General features: G+C 38.4%; 2 protein-coding genes across 2 annotated transcripts in view; one reads left to right on the top strand and one right to left on the bottom strand.

The window, feature by feature from the left end:
* acsl2 (acyl-CoA synthetase long chain family member 2) overlaps positions 1-7,519 on the top strand; it is a 32,768-nt gene extending 25,249 nt beyond the window's left edge. Inside the window, exons 16-21 of the mRNA XM_084087248.1 lie at positions 1,094-1,182; positions 1,407-1,523; positions 3,527-3,670; positions 3,750-3,851; positions 4,634-4,705; positions 6,865-7,519. Coding sequence (XP_083943374.1) covers positions 1,094-1,182; positions 1,407-1,523; positions 3,527-3,670; positions 3,750-3,851; positions 4,634-4,705; positions 6,865-7,005 — 665 coding nt within the window. The 3' untranslated portion in view covers positions 7,006-7,519. The remainder of the gene's footprint in view (positions 1-1,093; positions 1,183-1,406; positions 1,524-3,526; positions 3,671-3,749; positions 3,852-4,633; positions 4,706-6,864) is intronic.
* Positions 7,520-7,816: 297 nt separating this feature from the next.
* bin3 (bridging integrator 3) overlaps positions 7,817-22,368 on the bottom strand; it is a 54,848-nt gene continuing 40,296 nt past the window's right edge. Inside the window, exons 7-9 of the mRNA XM_084087249.1 lie at positions 20,110-20,251; positions 16,796-16,930; positions 7,817-9,119 (exon numbers count right to left, since the gene is read on the bottom strand). Of these exons, the coding sequence (XP_083943375.1) occupies positions 8,973-9,119; positions 16,796-16,930; positions 20,110-20,251 (424 nt within the window). The 3' untranslated portion in view covers positions 7,817-8,972. The remainder of the gene's footprint in view (positions 9,120-16,795; positions 16,931-20,109; positions 20,252-22,368) is intronic.

Raw genomic sequence — 22,368 nt, 5'->3', positions numbered from 1 at the left:
CAGTGCCGATGGCTGTCGTGTCGATGAGGCCTTCATTCGGTCCCTGTACAGGCGGTGCGAGAGCCGTGTCCTTATTCTTGGTAGTAAATCAAGCTTGTTCCCAGTGAGCACTGAACTCCGCCGGCTGTATCTGGTCACTGATTCTGTTTGTGGTTTGCGACAGAGTGTGAAGCGGTGGGGATGAGAGTCATCCAAATCTGAGGCCATGGTTCTCAGCTGGAAAAGGTGGATTGCTCACTCCGGGAAGGGGGAGCTTCACCAAGTGGAGGACTTCAAGTACCTCGGGGTCTTGTTCACGAACGAGGGCAGGTCGGAGCAGGTGGTTGATAACAACAGACTTGTACAATGAGCATATTACTGCTGCAGCCCTTTGTACAAGTCCTTATACAAGGTCATTGTACAAGTCTGTTGTTGTGAAGCAGGAACTTGGCATTAAGGTGATGCTTTCAATTTACCAGTCAATCTATGTTCCATGGACTATGACTATGGTAATGAACTCTGGGTAGTGACCGAAAGAACGATATTTCAGGTACGAGTGCCTAGGCTAACCATGAGAGACGGGGTGTGATGCCCTGACATCCGGGAAGGTCTTGGAGTAGAGACACTTTTGCATCAAAAGGAGTCAGATGAGGTGATTCGGGCATCTTTTGCAGGATGCTTCCCGGTCAACTCCTGGTGGAGATGTTCTGAGCTTGTCCAACTGGGAAGAGACCTCAGGCAGAAATAGGACACGCTGGAGGGATTTTATCTCCCGGCTGGCCTGGGAGAAAGTAGCTGGGGAAAAGGACGTGTGTGTGATCCTACTGCTGCCACAGCCACCCGGAGAAGCGGAGGAGAATGGATGGACGGATGTTCTCTAATTTAATATATTTTATCATTTATTCCTGTCTTGGCAAAGTGTCACATGATTCCTTGACAAATAAAAAGTTCAAAAGAACAGCATTTATTTGAAATCGAAATCTTTTGTAACATTAAAGATGCCTTTAGTTTTTTCACATGATCAATTTGATCCAAACCTTTGAACTGTATTGTTTTTTAACTGCGAGTATCCAGTGTATTTGGCCTGGCCTTACAGCAGTGTGATGTGTTTCAGGTCACGTCGGCGCTCCTTTACCCTGCGCTATGGTGAAGTTGACCGACATCCCCGACATGAACTACTATGCCAAGAACGGAGAAGGAGAGGTCAGTATCTTGATCACGGTGAGAGATTAACCACCGACCAATGTGGATACTCTTTCTGCAGTTGTGGGTAATTTGGCAAGTGACTTGTAACACGGGCCTTTGACAATGCTGTTGCTTAGTAACAACAACAGTGTGTGAGGTCTTCTGGGAACACTTTTGACTCAAATGTTAATTGAAACAAATGTATTCTCTGTTGAATACTGTGTTATACATGCACGTGTCAGATCTGTATCCGGGGTCCCAGTGTCTTCCGAGGGTATCTGAAGGACGAAGCGAGGACAGGAGAGACTCTGGACGCTGACGGCTGGCTTCACACTGGAGACGTGGGACAGTGGCTGCCGGTGAGACGTCTTCCTCCAGAAGGATTGCACCCTTTAAATTGGATTTATTGCTACTTCAGATTACTTTACAGTCCATCCAGGAAAACAAGCAATCTCCACATTATCGGCTATTATTTTTTAACCAGTATAACAAAACGTGTCTATTAAACAAATTGCCTACCCTACCTTTCAACTACTATATGTAATACTGTATATACTGTATATTGGGGCGAATATGTGCTAGTCCCCATAATGCCTGGTTTCACCAGTAGATTTAAATAATGACATTATTTTAGTGGATGTGGATGTTTGAAATATTGCTAGTGAGTGCAATCACTGATGATAATACACTGATTAAACAACATTACAACAACAGATAATGATATAATTGTAAAATTGTAAAAACATGACTTAATATTTTAAAATATAAAAAGCTATTGTGTCTAAATTAATTCTGTATTTCCAGTAGAGTTCTGGTGTCACTGTTGCTTTGTGCATGGGGAACCATAACCACTATTTTAGTAATTAATTATGCATAAAAGTATTTAGAGATAATTGTACTCTTACTATCACTAACACTAATTATATAGGTAAATCATGATTATTGGTGGCTTTTCAGTACAAAACTGAAAAAATACCACAAATATATGCAGCAAATTCAGTCATTTTAGGCTGTGAAAAATCCCTCCAGGATTAAGTCATTACAGCTGTTTGTATCAGTGGCGGCGCCAGGGAGGAGCTGTGGTGCTGTAGCGCCCCCTATAATAGCCATAGCACCTGCCCAGCACCCCCAAGAAATGTCTGTCATTTATTATATTTATATTTTAATGTCATGTTTGAATAGTCTTTTTCATGTTGTTAAAAATAGGAATTAAATCAAATTTTAAAAATGGCGAGCGCTGTGAGCGCTGCGCGAGCATGCAGGAACGAGTAACGTTAGTGAATTGTCGTTAAAAAAAATGGATAAAGCAAAAAAGCTGTCGGGGACTAAAAATAGAAAAAGAAAGAGGGAAAAGGAGATGGCATGTCAATTGATGCGACAGCAGCTACTGTAAATAAGTGGATGGTGAAAGGCAACAGGGAGGATTTAAAGTGTGACGTCCAGGCATAGGCTACTGGCCATCGGGACTACCGGGAGATTCCCGGTGGGCCGACGTGCTTTTTGGGCCGATACATCTTATACTTTTTTTTTTTTTTTTGTCTTAATGGCCCATAAAACTCATACATCGGCGGCCCATTCATTTTGTTTTGCTTAATTGGCGGCGCATGGGTTAGTGCCGGTGTAATGCATTGGTCAAAAAAAGTCAGCGTTAGTTTTTTTCTGACACCCCATGAAACGCGTAGATCAGCGGCCCATTGGTTCTTTTCTTGATTGACACTGGGCTGGCCCAATCACATCTTTAATATGAAGTATAGAAATATACTCTTTCAAGTATAGAAATTAGTACAAAACTAATAATGAAAGTTTCCTTTATTTTTCAGTGCATTTGTTTTACAATATATGGCTATTACTATCATGGGATTAATATTATAACTATTATGATGTAGTAGTGTAATGTAGACTGACACTGTAACTAAAAGAGGTTTGAATTTTTCTTTGTTTAATTTGCACACTGAATATAGGTTGGAGCTTTTAATTTAACTCTCAAAGTGCACCAGATTGATGATTGCCAAAATTGTTGCTGCATACCCCTCTGACACTGGGGAGTTGCGCCCCTGTCTATAGCCCTTTCATTAAAAACTTTTACATATATATATACAGTATGCTTATAGTCGTGGAACGAGTATAGTTAATGCGGGCGTGTACGCATGTGTATACCAAGGGTGGTCCGATGCGACCTCCATAATGAAACGCCCCAAAATTCAAAGCACCTTCTCTTAAGTGTTGAGCATACCCATAGCACCTGCAACAGAAAATATCTGGAGCCGCCACTGGTTTGTGTGCAGTATATATTTTCCTTGTAAGAGTTATGAATTGTTTCTAGTTTCTGAATGAAATCCTGTGTGAACATTTGATCTTTCAGAATGGCACTTTGCGCATTGTGGACAGGAAGAAGAACATCTTTAAGCTGTCCCAGGGCGAGTACATCGCTCCCGAGAAGATCGAGAACGTCTACACTCGCTGTGTTCCTGTTCTGCAGGTCTTCGTGCACGGAGATAGTCTACAAGTAAGCATACGTGCATTTAAGTACAACAGTGTTTTAGTGCAGTGAAACTGACAGCGTCCTCGTCCTTCTCTGTTTTTAGTCTTATCTTTTAGGAGTTGTAGTTCCAGACCCGGAGGTGTTTGTCGACTGGGCCAAAGAAAGAGGGATAGTCGGATCATACGAAGAGCTTTGTCAAAATCCTGTGAGCTTTAATGCCATATACAGTACACATACAAATTTAACTCATTTCTGGAGACCAATTTGTCACCCAACTATATTAACTCTTTCCCCGCCATTGATGGAAATTTCCGGTAATCCATGTTTTCACTGTTATACCGTAGGGGGCGCTATTACACTTCTTCTGAAAGAGAACTGAATCTCTCGATCAAAATACAGGCGAAGAATAATCTGAAATAAGCAATTAAAGCATCGAACATTAAATAGCATATAAATCAAAACTGCCTAATGTTACTGAATGAAATGTCGACCCAGGACGAGCTTTAGGACTGTGAAGCTTTAGGGGTGTTGATGGACTCGATCTACTCCATCTGTGTTTTGATCATTGATCTAAATCCCATTTGGATGTAATCTTTGACAAAAACACATTTTTCTCAGCTTTTTGTTTAAAATGTTGCTTTTTTATTAAACTAACCCACATTTAAGTGTTGATTAAAGTATGTATGAATCTAGAATAAAATGTGTTTTTTTGTGTGTTTTTTTTTTTAAAGCAGAGGCTCTGTTCTTTCTTGTAAAATATTGTATATTCAGATATTCATACAACAACATATTCTGGTGGACATGATTTTTGTGACAATGATTTTTTTTTAAATGCTGGTGGGGAAAGAGTTAAACATGCCATAACACCTAACACTTGTGCGCACACTGCAATTTCTCAACTTAGCATGAGATATCAATAGTTTTAAACTGATAAACATGCTCATGCGGTCAGTGAAATGTGCTCTCTTCATCCCGTTTGAATGGTAGGATGTGAAGAAAGCCGTGCTGGAGGACATGACGGCAGTGGGGAAGGAGGCTGGACTCAAGTCGTTTGAGCAGGTAACCCATTCTGGGTTATTTACAGAAATCGAAGAACTAATTGGTGTGAGGTCTTTTTGAACATAATCAGGCCAAAAAGAGCTCGAAACAACTTGCCAAAGTGAACTTTCTAGAAAAGTTCACTTTGGCTGGTAAACGCCGTCAAACTACCGCTAGCCGGTGATGATGTAATAGGTAGGTGTGGCTCTGAGGCTCCGCCTTCTCCGGTTCATTTGTTCTGTTCAGTCCTTCAGACGCGTGTAAAAACACAAGCACACTGGAGAGCCGCTTTATAGTTGGAAATGAAGAGACATTGACGATGTTTTTTTTTTCATTTAATACTGTAAAGCTGCTGCTTTATAGCAATCTAGTGGTTTATTATAAATAAATGTTATAACTTGAGTGGAGAGCCGAATTGCAGAGCTTGTGCAAACACATCCACATTAACACCGCTGTGATTTTATGTTAATAATTTTGCTGCAAGTATATCGGGATCTTAAAGGGATGGTTCGGAGTAAAATCAACCTAGTGCAACCTTTGCACCCCCCCCCTCTTATGATTTAAATAAGATAACTAAGAATCAATATATTTCTTATTTTAATTCATCCCCTAACAACAATTTTTTTCCCTTTAAATAAACCCTTGGGAAACCTGGATATATGAAGTAGCCTAGTTTTGAAAGTGTGATTTCTAGTCCTGGAAAAGTCATGTAGATTAAGAAAATGCTAAAAAATCTGTTTCTAATTTATATAAATGTTTGTTATGCCAAGCTCTAAAATATTTTATTGGGAAGAAATTGAGTAAAAAAGAATTTCTGTCAGATCAGATATTCACCCTCATTGTTCCAAACACACAAGACTTTCATTCATCTTCAGAACACAAATGAAGATTTCCGTCCAAAATCTCACCAAAACTTTAATGCTTCAAAACATTCATAAGAATCCATTTGAATTGAGCAGTTTAATCCAAGTTTTCTGTAGAGACACAATCACTTTATATGCTGAACAGATTTCATTTAGATTTAACCTTTAAATATACAAAAGTGACGTCAATCATCATTACATATTTAGGTCTAATGGATTATCTTACTGCCGCAAAAGTGTAAAACTGTCCTGAAATTTTAATGACAATGACAAAAGAATAATAAAAAAAGCATATTTCATTACCTTTTGGAATTTAGAAGGGTTCAATTTGAGCAGATGTTTTTTACCATCATCATCATCATATCTCATTTCCCAGTTCGTTCAGCATCTGGCTCGTATTCGTCATCTCAAACATATTCTCAAAACTATAGTTTTCAAGATCTTCAAAATCAGTATTTTGATCGCTGACAGCTTCTTCACCAGATCCAATATCAAGTGACAGTGAGACTAATATATGATTGCATTCAGCAGTAAATCACTGAACCATTTCAGGTTTTGCTGATGATGTTTGTGGTAATTATGAGTGAATGTGGATAGGAGCAGGCTTCACTCAAGTATACTTGTCAACTTTAAGAGTGCTGGCCTAAATAATTATAATCATGAAATGGGAGAGAGGCCGCACTATGCTTAAATATACTTTATTTTTATTTGCACAGACGCGTTTCGGCGCGTGCCTTCTTCAGTGTGTTATTATTATTATTATTATTATTATTATAATAATTATGAGTGAAACATCACATCATCATTGTGTATCAGACAGAATAAAGGTGAACTGCACTTATTGAGTCATCAGAGATTCAGAATATATATATATATATATATATATGTTACATACTTCAGGTCACTAGAGACCCTATCCACTTTTTAGAAAATAATAAATTAGAAAAAACATAAAATCACTGATCAGCGCACAAACATAGGCAAGTTGAGCTCCCGCTTACCAGATCTGATGCTTTGATGTGTAAGAACAAAAATAGGTTTAGCACATTTGAGCTCGTGAAGTTTGTTCTTGTGTATTAAGCAAGTAGAGTTTAGTAGAATTTTCAATTTTGGTTGAACTTTCCCTTATCCAGTAAGTAAAGTGAATACGGATTAAAACGATTAAGGAATCTCAGGGACAGAGGACCTTGACGTCCAGAAGGTTTGAGAACCGTTGTTTTATCAGCAAAATCAATGAAACACTCCAGCTTTTTGTGTACAGCTGTTCATGAACATGAGGAGAGATTGTGTTTGAGCTGTTTTCTTTCTCTTTCTCAGGTGAAGGACTTATATTTGCACACTGAAATGTTTAGCGTGTCGAACGGCCTCCTGACGCCGACCCTGAAGAGCAAGCGTGTGGATCTACGACGACTCTTCAGTGAGCAGATCGCACAGATGTACAGTAAATCCTCCATATAGACCACTCATGCTAATACAGTCCGGCACACACTCTCAGCGTCGCACTTATCAAGCCGTTTCCGCTAAAACATTTCGACTAACCTGCTAAATAAGGGTGATGCTACTGATAGGAAACCGTTCTCAATAATTTATGATATAAAAACTTCACATTTTTCTCATTTAGTGCTCTAGATTGAGTTTTAGTCTGTCATTTTAGACGGCCTGTAAACTGAGACACTCTTCATCCTAACACATAGATCAGGGAATGTTGGGATGCATTTTACAAGATTTGGGACCAGATGAACTTATTGGAAAGAATAGCTTTTCAGTCAGTTTTATAGATATTTGACAGTTTTGTAATTATGAGCACCTCTGGAGAACAATCTGTGTGAATTTTGATGCTGCGCTTCATTTGTTGTGTTGACAGATGAGATGTCTGTAAATGAGTATTTTCAACTGTAAATGTTTGACTAATTGCAGCTGATATTTTACTTTCTTTTATTGACAGAAGAATAAAGACAATGAATTATGACAATTTTCTTATAAATTCCTGTGGAATAACGATCCCAGCTCTTCCTGACAGTGTGTATGAAGACTGGTTGATTGAGAATGATGTTTGAACCGTTGATGTTCATCTGTTGTTTACAAACTGGTTCAATCCCAATCCCTGGATCACAGTTTTACCCCTCACTGTGTCTAAACCCAGATCCCTCCAGTATCCCTGCAATGTGTACTGACATCCCTTTGGATGAAAAAGACTAAGATTATAAAATGACGTTTTAAAGTCTTCACCTTGACCTGGTAAAGCTATATAAACACATCAGACAAACAGTGGACGTCCAAAACCAGTTTACTGTAAGGATGTATGACAACTAAACAACAGCAAACACATTACATTTAAAAAACACTTCAAGTTGAGAAATGAAAAGAAGAACATTTTGAAAATAAGGCTATGGTCCAGAGTTTTAGAGAAAATGTTTTCGGTTATGTCAAAAGCAAAGCAGGACTGTAATAACAGAATCTAAGTTTTAATTTATTTGTTAGATGTTTTATCCAAAATTAACATTTTCTATTACATTTTAACCCTGGGATTGGAAACCATGACAATGGTGAGCAACATCACCTCTGTGAAGGCACATTCAATAATCCAATTATCTGTATATCATTTGCAATAGTATTCAAAATATTAACGTCAAAAAACGAACAAATCATTTTGTATTTATATAATCAAAGCTCTTACAGTTTAAAAAAACGCTTCATTATGTATTGATTGTCAGTATGTGATTAAAATGTGTGAATTAAATAATTGGCCCTGAAACTATTGGCAACTTTTCCAAATAGTACATTATGAATTATGGCTGTAAGACTATTGGGAAATACAACAAAAAATAACATTAACAAAACGGTGTTTCCTTCATTAGCGAATACAATGGGCACAAACACAGGTCAGTCACAAAAAGAAAAGATGTTTCAGAAGTGTCAGTAGAGGGAGGCAGAGTATCGTTTAAATGCATGTGGAAAGCATCATGTTAAAGTTCCTACATTTCTCCAAGATAACCACCGGCATATCAGTCATCAACAGTTTAATATAAATGTTGATTCTCTGCACGATTCCAGTGTTGCACTATATTGTAAAGATGCTTTAAAAAAATGCATATGTAGTGTGTGAACTCTATTCGTATAGAAAACTAAGCTTTAGCTTATTAGCATTTAAATATTAATTTTGCTTCTGGTGGATGGAAAATCTGAAAGATAAACATGCAAATGATCTGTTAGAACTTCAATGATCAATCGTTGGTCAGTTGTAGAGACTAAAGGCAAAAATGAACTGACAAGACAAAAAAACAAAACATTTAAGAAGTTTGCTGATGGCTTCATCTGTCAACAAAATACTCAGAATAAGACTTCATTATCAATAAAAAAGTAACAGAAAAAGAAATAAATAAATGTTGCCGTGACTTCATTAAAATCACACTGTGTTTTCAGTCTCAGTCATCGGCCACGATGGACAGCGCTCGCAACTCATTGAGTTTGGCCTCGTTCTCTAGTTTTCTCTGGTCATCCGTCAGCCCGCCCTGGTCAATCTGATCCGTCAGTTCAGTGAAGATCTTGTGCATCTCCGTAAAATAGGCCACCTGGGAGAAAACAAAGAGAAAGAGAGCTCAAGTACAATACAACAATACACACATTCCCAGTATCACTTTTTTTTTTTTTTACCACTCGTGTCAAACAGGAGTTTTTTGTTTGTTTTTACCTGCCAATTTCTGATTTGAGTGTTCAGAAATCACAGTAACAAATGTTAATTTGGAACAAAGTGATTCTCTATGAACCTGTTTCTTTACACTTTATGCCACAACACATAATGATGTGCCTTTTAATTGGTCATTTTTATGTATTTTATTATTCTCATGCAGTCACAGGGAATGATGGGAAAAGTTCTGTAGTTTTGTCAATTTAATAGTATTATCTGGCAGTCTTTGTAACGATTCTTCAACAACAGTGCACAAAATGTGTGATCAATACCACCTAGAATCTGACCTGATTCACGATGACACGCCCCTAAAAGTCAAAGCCACGCCCCTTCGGATTGACACCCCCTTTGAGTCGGAAAATCAGACTCAATAAAACCCCCACGTTTTCCACGGATAATTACGACATAGTGATGCTAGAGACACAAGCCCTGTCCAAACTACACTACAGAATCACTGCATATCTGAGGCCATTCTAGGCTTAATTTGTGTTTGTAACTTTGTGCGAATCTAAATAAAGAACTTGGCTTTTTCAAACAAGGGATATTCTTCACTCCCGCTCATACAAGACAACCAAAAATCATCCAGAGATTACGCTCATGGGTCTGTGGGTAGCAGGTGACCCTGATCTTCTCTGATCGGTGTGTGAGCGAGCGAGTGTCGGCTGAAAGCTTTCTTGACACGTCCCGCCCCTGCTCTTCCCCCGGCCCGTGAGTCAGGGGTCCCGCGAGAGACGCTTTGATGATTAATAGCCTTTAATCACATTACAAGACTCCAGGAGGAGTGGGCCGCCATTGAAAGCGCTGGGAAATACAGCTGCTCGGCTCTCAAACCTACACACAGCACATTTATTCAAGCTGCTTACTGTATGAGCGTTTAAAAAACCAATCCACGTCTACAATAGCCTTAAAACCCAATGAGAAAACAAATTCTCAAGACAATACGAGTGGTGTTTGCCAGCGCAAAACTCGCCATCATGATGCTAGGGTGTTGCTATCTGAATGCTTGATAGGTGCTGGCCCACTTCTAAGTCTTACATTTTTGGGGGAAAATGACAAAAAAAAAAAAAAAAAAAATGAATGTAAGTCAATGGGGTCCAAAAGAGCATAACATTGGACCCCATTGACTTTCATTGTTTTGTCATTTTTGTTTTGTTCTTTTTCTGTACAAATTACAAAAGAAAACAAATACACAAAGATATATATATTTTTAAATAACTTGTATTGAGTTCCACAGTAGAAAGTCAATTATACACATTTTGACTTTTTTTTTTCCCTTTAAGAGTTTGTTCCAATTATTGACGCTAAATCTGATGAGCAACAATAATAGCGATACTTCATTCAGCAATACCACTGTGAATGTCACTGAAATGCAGAGGCCATAAAAGCGGGAAACGGTCTTGTTAGCTAGTGATACGCAGCGGAATTTCGATTGATGCGTGTAACTCAACTCCACACAGGAGCCATTGAGTTCAGACACCCACGGATTGCAAAGACACTTTTGAGGGCTTTTGTAGGGCAGATGTATAAATGCGGCCCCAAACACTGTGATGAAGCACATCTCTTTTGAATAGATTGTGTAAACTGCCTCTGGGATTGCTCGAAATGACTTCAGACTCTAATCAAAGACTGGCCGTCAGTGGCGCTCTGTGATCTATGAGAGGCCAGTTCCTGCCCAGTGCTGAATGGAAGCGGATACTGGTCTGTCCTGTTTATGGTGGTCTCACCACATGAAGAGCGGAGAGGGGATCTGTTTGCCGTGCAGCACGTGGGGCTGGAAGGAAAACTAGTTCAGAGGAAAATCCGCCTTGGACCTGTCAGAGATCAATCAAAATGGCCAATGAATGATGCCGCCACACACAAGCTAAAGCGCAGGTACGGCAGCGTATTTATGTCTCGGCTTCAGACAGCACTCCCACGGACCGTTCATGAGCTGTAAGATACATGCTGCAAACGACAGCTTTCCCAAAACGACAAGCTCCAATCTGATTGGTTGCGGTTACGCAGCTTTCGGCAGTCAAGGTGCATGCGCCAAGTATTTCAAGGATTTCAGCTTCGCAAGACTCAGTTTGCAGCAGTTAGTAGCAAGAAAACGTGACATCCCCAATAACTTGGCTGCTTTGATTCAGAGATATATCCATTAAACAATCGGTACTTATTACTTGCAGATGGAAGGATATTATGACCGCAAAGTCAACACACATTTCCGATCATCCCTTTGCTGCTGTATTGTTGAACTATTTGTGGAGACAGCTGTGCCATGATTTGAACAAGATACCACACCAATCTATTATTGTGGTTTTGTCGATTTAAGATTTACCGCCCTTTAAAAAAACACACAAAAAAAAATCTAATTGTGGTTGGTCGATGAACATATCATCCAGACGGGCCCTTCCTGTTGAAGCGGGTGATTCTTGACCAGAACAAGCTTCAAAGGGGATTAGTATTTATACTTCTGTCACACAGATTAATATATTCTAAACATGCATCTAATTAACTAATTAAACATATACACACACACACACACACACACACTGTAATAACACTGTAAGCCACCGATGTCCCAAATTGAGTCCGGCTAAACATTATCTCAGAATACTCACTAACCATGGACCAATCAGCTCGAGGTTACCTACAGTATTGAGTGATAATAAGATGAGAAGGAAATCTGCTTTGGAATAGAAGTCCATTTGGAATAATTACTGTCTCTGTATAATTATCCATCCATCTCCAGCCCACTTTTCCTAGGTTGGAGGGATGCAAGAGCCTATACCTGTGTCTTGGGTCAAGGCCTGAAAAAAAACCCCCATTGGATTCATGGCCAGTCCATTGCATGGCTGAACCAAAAAGTCCACTAGGTAGCGCACATGTGCTGGATGGATACATCTGCGCTCACGGTCAATAAAGTATACTCTGAAGCACTTGATTGTGCAACAGATGGAGCGGATCACAGAAAATAAAGTAGTCCGGCCTTAACACACACACTCACAATTCAGTGTCTAAAATTCTCCTGACCTCCATCTCTTTGGATTTTGTGGGAAACCAGAGTTTCTGGGACTCAAGTCGGGACTTGAACCTGGGACCTTCTTGCTGTGAGGAAACATTGCTGCCCACTGCCCCTTTGTAAAACTGCTGATGCTGTAATTTTACCCATGCAGTTAGTATCTCAGAAATTACAGGTGACAAATATCACATGCTTTGATAGTATGATAGTTATCATTCTATTACAGCAATACAAACTCGTCCATCTTTGGCCAATGGATTGGGTCTCAAGCTTCTTTAGCATCTCGCTACATGCATTATGTTCTAAAGATGTCAAGTTCAACTTTTAAAAGCTTTCTTGAGATCCTTGCATTTTCTTTCATTCCACCACACTGTGTCTAGCTCCTCAACCCTGCTCCTGGAGAGACACCTTCCTACAGACTTCAGTTCCAACTCTGCTCCAACACACTTACCTGTAATTGTCAAGTGTTCCTGAATACCTTGATTAGCTTCTTCAGGTGTGTTGGATTGGGGTTGAGCTAAACTCCACAGGATGGTGGCTCTCCTATCCCTGGTCTAACGCACACACTCGGGTGACAATGTGATGCTCTGCGGGGAGCAAGCTTTTGCTTATTGAAGACAGTATACGTACTGTTAAATAGGTGGGGAAGATAAGATTTGTGAATCATATTTTTCCTGCATCTAAAGAGTTCCCACTTGTACAGGTGGTCAAGACTCAGAACTCAATGCAGTGGCTTCTAGAAAATGTGCCAGTGTGTGTAAATTCGGCTCATCCCGTGGCCATCTTGGATGTACATGCGTGCATGTATCTCTCTTCAGGCCAAATTTCTATGAATCCTCTTCCCCTGATGTATGTGTGTGAATGACTCAGCAGGATGAGGGACTCTCAGAATGACTGGATGTTTGGTGAGTCAAACTGTGTCCACTCCAGGATTACTGGAAACACAAACACACACTGTCTAATCTGACATCCATCAGATAGGAAGGGAAGTAGCGTCTCTCACTGCACCTATAGTAATACAGTCAGCAGTCTCAGAAGTCCACCTACACCGTGAGTCTGACAGAGACACCCTCCTCTTCCTCGTCACAGAGAGCTGCTGTCGGTGACGGCGTCTCGGAGTATGTGGGTGTTGGAGGTATGGCACTCTGGGTTACAGAAAGCACTTGATGAATGAGACTCGGTCATTTGTTAGGTCTCTCTGCTGCCCATCTGTTAGCAAAAAGCTTGGGGAAAGACTGCATTTCAGGCCTGACCTAAGATCAGCTTAATACTATATTCATGTGTTTATTTATTTATAACCTTTATTTTTTCCAAAGCACCCACGTCTGGTTTTCAATAGAGCAAATGACAAAAGCGTAACGCCACAAAGTGTGGCTACACAAAAACGATCACAAAAGACTGCCGTCTCCATAAAGTTGGGAATGGGTTTAGCTAAAGGAAATCTGATGTTGTTCCATCCATGACATTTACAAGCTGATGCAATTGTTGTTTACTAGTCTATACAAGTAGACCAGAAGACAAAATCAGCTTCTAGATGACTAGTCATAAACATGATAAACCTGTTATCAAATGGATAGTGGCACTTCTGGATGCTGATTGGCCAATACAACGCTCTCAAGTGATCATGTACAGTCAGCCGGTCATCAGAGTAAACATAACTGACTGGGTGATCAACCACTTTTTTTGAACCGATGAAAGGTACGACATTATCATAGGGACAGAATTGATTGTTTCCGGTTTTGATCAGATAACACACAATCAGACATCTTATTACTTCACACACAATAAGAATCATCTCCTATATTAAGGAAATGTATAAACATTACTGGTGCAAATACCAGCAAATTGACTAGTGCAAAGTCCGCAAACCTCAGTAAATCGCGTTGCGTGAGTAATTTAAATATTCTCCTCCCATAAACTCTGCATCTGAAAGGGAAACTCCTACAAATGCTCATGCAAAAGTTGCTGCGTCCATGCCTTTTCAGTGCTAATTGTTCACTGCGTGTCTTCAGTAAATCCTGACAGTCGTTTTTTAACGGCAGATTGACTAACGGCAAGCTGTTAGTAAATCTGGCCCTATATGGGTAAATCTCACAAAACCAGTCAAGAAGATTTAACAAATGTGAAATAATCTCATACTTATTACTGCAATATAGCAACACAAATCTTTTAATTACAGTAACATTTAAATAATGATACACTGTAAAACCCAACAAGTTAACTCAACTCAAACCGATTGAGGAAACTGATTGCGGCAAACCATTTAAGTTTAAAAATAAATACATATGAGTATTGTGAACTTATATATATTGAGTCATCAATATATATAAGTTCACAATACTCATATGTATTTATTATTAAACTTAAATGGTTTGCCGCAATCAGTTTCCTCAATCGGTTTGAGTTGAGTTAACTTGTTGGGTTTTACAGTGTATTAATAATAATATTTTTCTCATTACAGTACAGAGACATGCGAAAGGGCATAATTTTGATGAAAATATTACAATGCAATTTATCTGTTTGATATACCAGACCTAAATAGTGTAGAGTAGACATCTGGGAGAGGCTGTTTCTCAAGACTATCAAGATGGCATTTTTGGGGATCATAGGGCACTGGATCAGGTCCTGACAGATCTCCACTGCCCGCTCAGCCCTGAGCCGTGAAGATTAGGGCTTTTAAATATGTGATTAACCCACCAAGAAAAGGCCTGCTTGGACTATTCAGCTTTAACAGCAGGTCACAGTTAAGTTATTGTTGTAAAACACTGAGTGAAAATAGGTTATATCCACCGTACTTGGAGGATTCTCTTAACTCAGCAGGCAGAAGACAGCATAGATGAGGTTAAAACTTTCCTATTGTTTGTTTCTTAATGCTACTACTGATATCATATTATTTATCTCCTCTAATACACACACACACACACACCCCAAAGAGCATTTGGACACTTGTATGAATGGCATTGCATAAGATTTCCTTATATATTATTATTATTATTATTATTATTATAATAAGAGTATGATTTAATTAATATAACTGTACGACTGGAAAAAAAGATAACTGTATCTTTGGTACATGCACTTTAAATGTAATAGTTCATTCATTCATTATTCATTATCCACTATGCCAGCAATAGAGGGACTGTTCAACAAAACAAACACACAAAACAAACACACAAAACAAACACAAAACAAACACACAAAATAACAAATTGGGAATGATATGAAGATCCTGAAATTTTCAGAGAGGGGGTGAATGCGCACATCCTGAAGACATGACTGTGTGTGTGTGTGTGTGTGTGTGTGTGTGTGTTTGACTTGGCTTTACCTCTTTTACTACATTCATTAGATTCTAGTGTTTAGCTCTCTCACACACTTCCCTTAAAATAACACACACAGTCTGAGCTGTGGACATAAGGAGGCAGGATTGTGGGGGTTAATCACATTAGAGTGAAGGGGAAGTGTGTAGAGTGAGAGAGTGTGAGTGCAGCATAAAGGAGTGTTTCTGCTGTGTGTGTGTGTGTGTGTGTGTGTGTGTGTGTGTGTGTGTAACTCAGGGTTAATCACATTAGATCTGGGTGGAGGGAGCGTCAGCTTTAAAATTTACTACTGTGTGTGTGTGTGTCTGTGCGTGTGTGAGGGTGTTTCTTTAACTTGATTTTGATTGATTTTGATTTTTGGCTTTTGATTTTTATTAAAGGCAACAGTTTTATTTAGTTTTAACAGTTGTATTTAACTTTTTATTAAATGAATATCATAAAACTGTTTACCATGACTTGATAATTACACTACTCTTCATGTCTTTTATGTATAAATTTGGCTTAACCTTTGTCCCAGGTTCAGACTTGTAATTTTGTCAGTCTGAAAAGGGTCATCAAAATATGTAATTGTGTGCATTTAGGATATAGAAAAAGCTAGCTATAAAAAATAGCCTTAGCAAGACAAAGGGTCTTATTTATACAGGGTTTAAACCCAACTTTGTTTCGCCCAATGGCAGATGAACTAAGAACATCTTCTAGCCTTAACTATTTTATTATAGCCATGATACAGGCATTGTGTATTCCTAAAAATACATATTTATGTACAAATGCTAAATTTGTACAGTATATGTGCACAGGTCATTTTATGACATATATTGTCACATAATAAGCACTGAGACATTGTTATTATATTCCTCATACTTCAGTCTTGATCTTCTACTATCACACTTACATTAAATTAAGTCAAATTATAATGGTTAAACACATAATAACTTAGTTTTATGTGATTATTTTCCATCCTTGCTGGTTGATTTTGCTACTGTGCCTGCGAGTCTTTGAAATTCATTTATTGACCATATATTTGACATATATTTTTGCATTTTAGAAGGGAAACGATGAGTTGCAGAAGTGCAGAAGGAAGAGAGGATGGATGGATGAAGTCTGGGAGGACTGGGGAATGAGTTTTAGAGTTGTGAATATTAGAGCATGCACAAAGAAAATCATGCTTTGTACGATGTGATCCACATAACTGATTGGATGTATTTTAGTTTCGTGACTGAGCTGGGAACATTTGACGCTCACCTGAGCTCGTATCAGAGCCTCAAAGCTGGGCTGAAAGTAGTCGATGCGGCTGTTGTAGAACTTGGGCATCTCGTCCAATAGCTGCTTGTTCTTGGCTTCAAAGTCTTCCCTGACAGGCTTCAGTTCTTCCCTGGCCTAAAAGCAGAACACACACGTAATGCAGCAATGAATAAAACCAGGACTTGCCAATTACCCAAGCATGTGTGTCATTAGAATAACAACAACAAATACACACACACACACACACACACACGTTCAAGGGTGTGGAGGTGGGGAAGAGTGATATTCATGATGCGATCACCAATCAGCACAGTGAAGGGAGGGGAAAGCGGCCTATAAGTGCTGATCTTTGCTAGGACTTGACCTTCTTTCTATATATGATACATGACGTGTGTAAATGTATGCACTTTATCAGTGCGTCTATCCTCTGCGGCTCTGCTGAAGTCCTTCAGTGTGTGTGTGGGCGATGGGATGTACATGTATGTTGAAGTTTTCCAGGCACCCGTCTGTATCTGTTTGTGCACATACAGTCCTTCACATGTCAACATACACATGCACAATGACCCAGAAGTGTGCAACAAAAAGAACAAACAATTATTGCTTGCCTGTGTTCACTGGATCGTGTTACCGTGTGCGAATGTGCGTGTGTGTGTGTGCGCGAAACCCAATTATCCCGCAGCGTGTGTTGAGCGCAGCCTCTTGAAAAAGTGCAGCTGAGTTGAGAGGCTGTTTCTCTTGCGTGGGTGAGTTCGCTCGCATGTATACTTGTGCTCTGAATACTTCTGCACCCATCCAGCCCAGCTTCCTTCACTTGTTGCTGCGTGCTAAAAAAATCCCGCCAGAAGAGTACGAGAGTGGACAGATTATAATAAATCCGATGACTCTCAAGGTCCGGCACACTTGAGCACAAGCATCCACTACAGGAAAATCTATAAAGACCACATCAAAACTCATTATGATTTTTGTAATTCTGATGACCTTTGTGTCTTTGACCTTTGAGTCCCTGCTGAAGTCGGCATGAAATCAAAATTGACCCCATTCACGGTCACATTTTAGTTTAGGGTCCGATTCTCACGATTAACTATGACTTTTGTTAATAGTTAGTAAGGTAGTTGTTAAGTTTAGGTATTGGGTGGATAAAGGGATGTAGAATATGATCATGCAGAAATTAATATGTGCTTTATATGTACTAATAAACATCCAATATCCTAGTAATATGCATGCTAATAAAGAACTAGTTAATTGTAAGAATTGGACCATAAACTAAATGGTTACTCCATTCACTTTCTTAAAAAACATTTCTGGTCTTACTGGGAACAATATCTGAGAAATATGCCATGCCACAGAAGTAAAATGAGTTTAAAGAATAAATAAAAAATAATGACGTGCTCTCTGGTCATTTATGTACTAAAATACTAAATACAACCGATAACTCAAACTATATATTACTGTAAAAAACCTTAAACTGACAATAATAATGGTCTACTACAACAAAAATACATTGTTAGCTCAATATGTAGTATGTATTCAAAATATATTTGTATTTTCAACAATTATTTGCCATATTTCTACACCTTTTCGCTACATGTTTGTGGTGGACATGACTTTAACATCTATAGCTTCTTGTACCCAGGGACCACCGCTCCAGAAATAATACATATATTGCACTGTGAATTTTGAGTGTGTCCCAATGTTAAGAATTTAAAATCTTGTGCTGTAAATTCACACTCGGAGCAAACAAGCCTTAAGATGTGCAATTTATCCATATACAAGCCGTCAGAATAACCCTTGTGAAAATAAGCAAGAGTCTCTGGCCTATTAAGGTAGAATATAATGTGAAATTAACTGCATGGTCACATATGAAACACTCATTACAGTGGAAAGAAGGACGCCCCAGTTCCAATCATCAGTTACACTATTTCACTATGTCTACTAATACTCTAATGACTGACTGCTGACATGTAGTTGCAAAGAGACTTATAGTTAGTAGAATGTCTATGGTGGACCATCGAAATAAAAGTGTTAGGAAATCATCTTTTACATTCAGCTTATTTACTCCTGAATGTGCAATAAGCATTAGCTGGATAATTCTGAAAAACACAAATTTGCTTTACAGGTCAAATTTTATTGAATGTGTCTTTGTTACAGTATAATTAATTAAACAAATAAGCACTGATTTTAATTAACAACATGTACATACTATAAGGTTCGTGTTTGGTTTAGTATTAGTTGCTTGTAATTGGCCTTGTCAATGACACTGATTTAATTTGATTCAATATTGATTCATTTTGGATGAATCAGGTACAGTGTGAATGTCAATTTATCTCAAGGAAAACAATATCTCTTAATTAATGCTGTAAAATATTTAGGGAGCCCTGTCTGTTGGTTCATTTCTATATTAAAGGTCAAAATGAACTTTTTTGGTATGCAAATATTTAAATTGCACATAAGGCCGTTTTATAATAACTTTAATGACATAATTAGGTTTCTACTGTAATTAGTTGTTTGAAATTGTGGCTTTCAGGATGGATTTATATAAATATTGAATAACAGGTAAAAGATAATGTAATATATTTATATATTTAGCAAAATGCTCCTCTCTAAAGTTCATTTTTCTAGCTAACTATCGAGTTTATGATCACTGAATGGCTTTCATGAGGTAAATATGTTTTTTTACGTCCTTCTGCGGTTGAAACCCTAACTGAGTGATTACATGAGACGGGATACATTTCGGTATGTTGTACTGTATCTTTCAACATGTCTTCTGTTGTTCATTCACGTTTATTTCATGCTGTAACTAGCAGTAAAGCAAAAGAGATTATCGGTTCATGTGAACCGCCTGAACAGCGATCTGTCACATCACATTAAAGAGTGACAAAATGGGGTTCAAGAATTGATATCAGTTCATCAAAATAAGAATTGAATAAAATTTAGATTTTCAACTCAGCCCTAGTTGTAATTGCGCACAATTAACTGAATTACTATAGTAAATACATATATTGTGCAACCGAACACATTAAAATAAAGTGTTACTGATTTGAGCTAAAGAAACAAAATGATGGTACTATTGCGATCAGATTTTTACTCCTGATTTGATCTTGACAATCAGTTTTAAAGAGTTTTATCTTTCCCCATTCAAACGGACAGGAGCTGTTTGCTTTATCTACATAGAAAACAGCAACCTGGGGCGTTACCAAGATGACCGCTGAGTGAACTCACATTAAAGGATTTTTAGTATTATTAGGAGATCAGTCACTCATTGAAAAATGAATGCCTGAAATTGCAGCGCAGTCAGAAAGGAAGTTGGGTTGTACCTGATGGAGTTTGACCATGATGGGCCCCGTCTTCTCTTTTTCTTCATACTTCTCCACTTTAGACTGGAGTCTCTTATAATCCTGAAGAGCCTGTTCCCTGCGTTTTACTGCCATGTTTAGACTGGGAAACACACTGCTGTACCTGAGCACACACACACACACACAACACAGACAGAAGAGAAAATCTTCACATAACAGACAAACAATACTAGACAAATCATTAAGATGAATTATAAAAGTCAACAAAAAGCTACGAACTGGTGTAAATCGCACATAAAACCATTTGAGGATTGTCACATTCAATTCAGTTAGAAAAGATTTACACAGATATTTGAACGTTTGCATTATGCCAAATGTCTCTCAACTTTGCATTTCATAATTTTAAAAGTGTAAATTTAGTTTTTCTGAACAACCGATACGACAACCTCTCTGCGTCCCCCACTGGAGGAGACATGGCATTTTTATTACGACAGGTTGACGTATCTAAAAAATCTAAAAAGCAACAACAACATAGTTTGAGGCATGGTTTACGTTTATTAACTTGGTTGGTCTCAACATGGCAGCCATTATGAGGGAGCGACCAGCCATATATAATACAAACAAGAATGTTCTAGGCCAGGGTTTTTTAAAGTGGGGTCTGTGACCCATTGCCAGTGGGTCCACAAAATAATTTGATATACCATATTTCCAGACTTCAAGTCGGGGGGTTATTTTTTGTATTTTTTTTTTTTTTGTGAAACGTGCTAAGATTTATATTCCAAAGTGACTTATACTATAATGCATGTGATGTCAAACAAGCAAAACATAGACACTTAAAAGTAGACACTTCAAGGTTTCTATATTTTTCATGTCTGTGCGACAAGTATTTCATCTCTGCTGAGTTTTGGTTCATTTTTGTTCCGAAACGGCAAGCACACTTTATTTGTTTTCTTTATTTTACAAAAGTACAACGTTTTGCTGTTATTTTGAAGGTACACAATTATAAATAGACCCTTTACCATTTTGTTTGACCCTTTGTTTCCGCTAATATGAGTGATCACGCCAGCGCCTCGCACAGCTGTAGCCTATTATTAAAAAGTACATTTACAATGGATATTATGTTCATTACTCTCATCCACATTAACTTTGGGTTTAATCACTATTATAATTAAGAGTGGGACCTTGGAAAATGTTCTACCCTATAAGGGGTCTGTGTCTCCAAAAAGTTTGAAAACCCCTGTTCTAGGCCACGGATTTGACTGGAGTCTTCATCCTATGAGTTCACATCATCCTAAAATATTTGTCAAAAATATCTATGCATTCCTTGAGGTGTTAAGCTTACGTTAAACGGAAGACTACATAGTGCTTCATAGTACACATGGAGAGAAAAAAAAAATCAATAGAGTGTGTTGAACACAGCAAACAGAACATTTGTCTTTAAGAACCCACAGTGTTTTTGTTCGGACAATCGTGTAATAATGTGATGAGGTTGTTGATGTAGCATTAGCCCATTTTAACAGGATCACTTAATTACAGCCACACAAAAGGCATCTCACTTGGATTCTTGTATTGTTTCTATTCCAAATGAAAATATAATCTCTGGGTGAGAAGCCTGGTCTCTAGAAACTAAAAATAGGAAAACTCTAAACTGTAACTTAGCAACAGAGTCGGCCGCTTTGGTTTGAGGCCTGACTGCGTTTCGACTTTGCATCGCCTGGGAGCACCGAGGAACAGTACAAACGCATGACCCACACCGTTTTGTTCTTTGTAACTACTGAAAAAGCTACGAGCTTCGCAGGAGGAGGACAGTTTTAAGGTCAAGGAGCTATAAATGTATGTTCTTATGTGCATTATTTGGGGGATTTAGGTGAAGAAACTCTGTAAGGTGAATCTGTAGGTCTTCTGGAGGAAAGATGCTACTGGCAATAAGTGGGAGAAGATGCGATGAGTAAAGTGGCCTCTGATTAAACTCAAATGGCAAACATTGCAAATTGAATTGGTGACTTTTACGGAGGATGTTCATTAATTACTGAAGGCCTGTTCACACGGCACAGAGAAACTACATCGTTGGAATCACCTTCAGCCAATCAGAAAGACAAAAACGCAGCATTCGCTTAGAAAAAATAAACAGAACGATATTGTGGTGCAGACGCTAATATAGTTATAGTTATCTTAATATTTATCGCTCTTGGTGTGAAGCCTACTTGAATAAATCTGAAAAGAAATATTCTAAATAATAAACAATACATAGATGGAATAAAGCAGCATTTGTGTTTAATG

This window comes from Abramis brama, assembly GCF_963993115.1.
Source record: "Abramis brama genome assembly, chromosome: 16".
NCBI classification, from domain to species: Eukaryota; Metazoa; Chordata; class Actinopteri; order Cypriniformes; family Leuciscidae; genus Abramis; species Abramis brama.
Note: the sequence above shows the minus strand (reverse complement) of the source record. Positions and strands in the feature narration are given on the sequence as shown.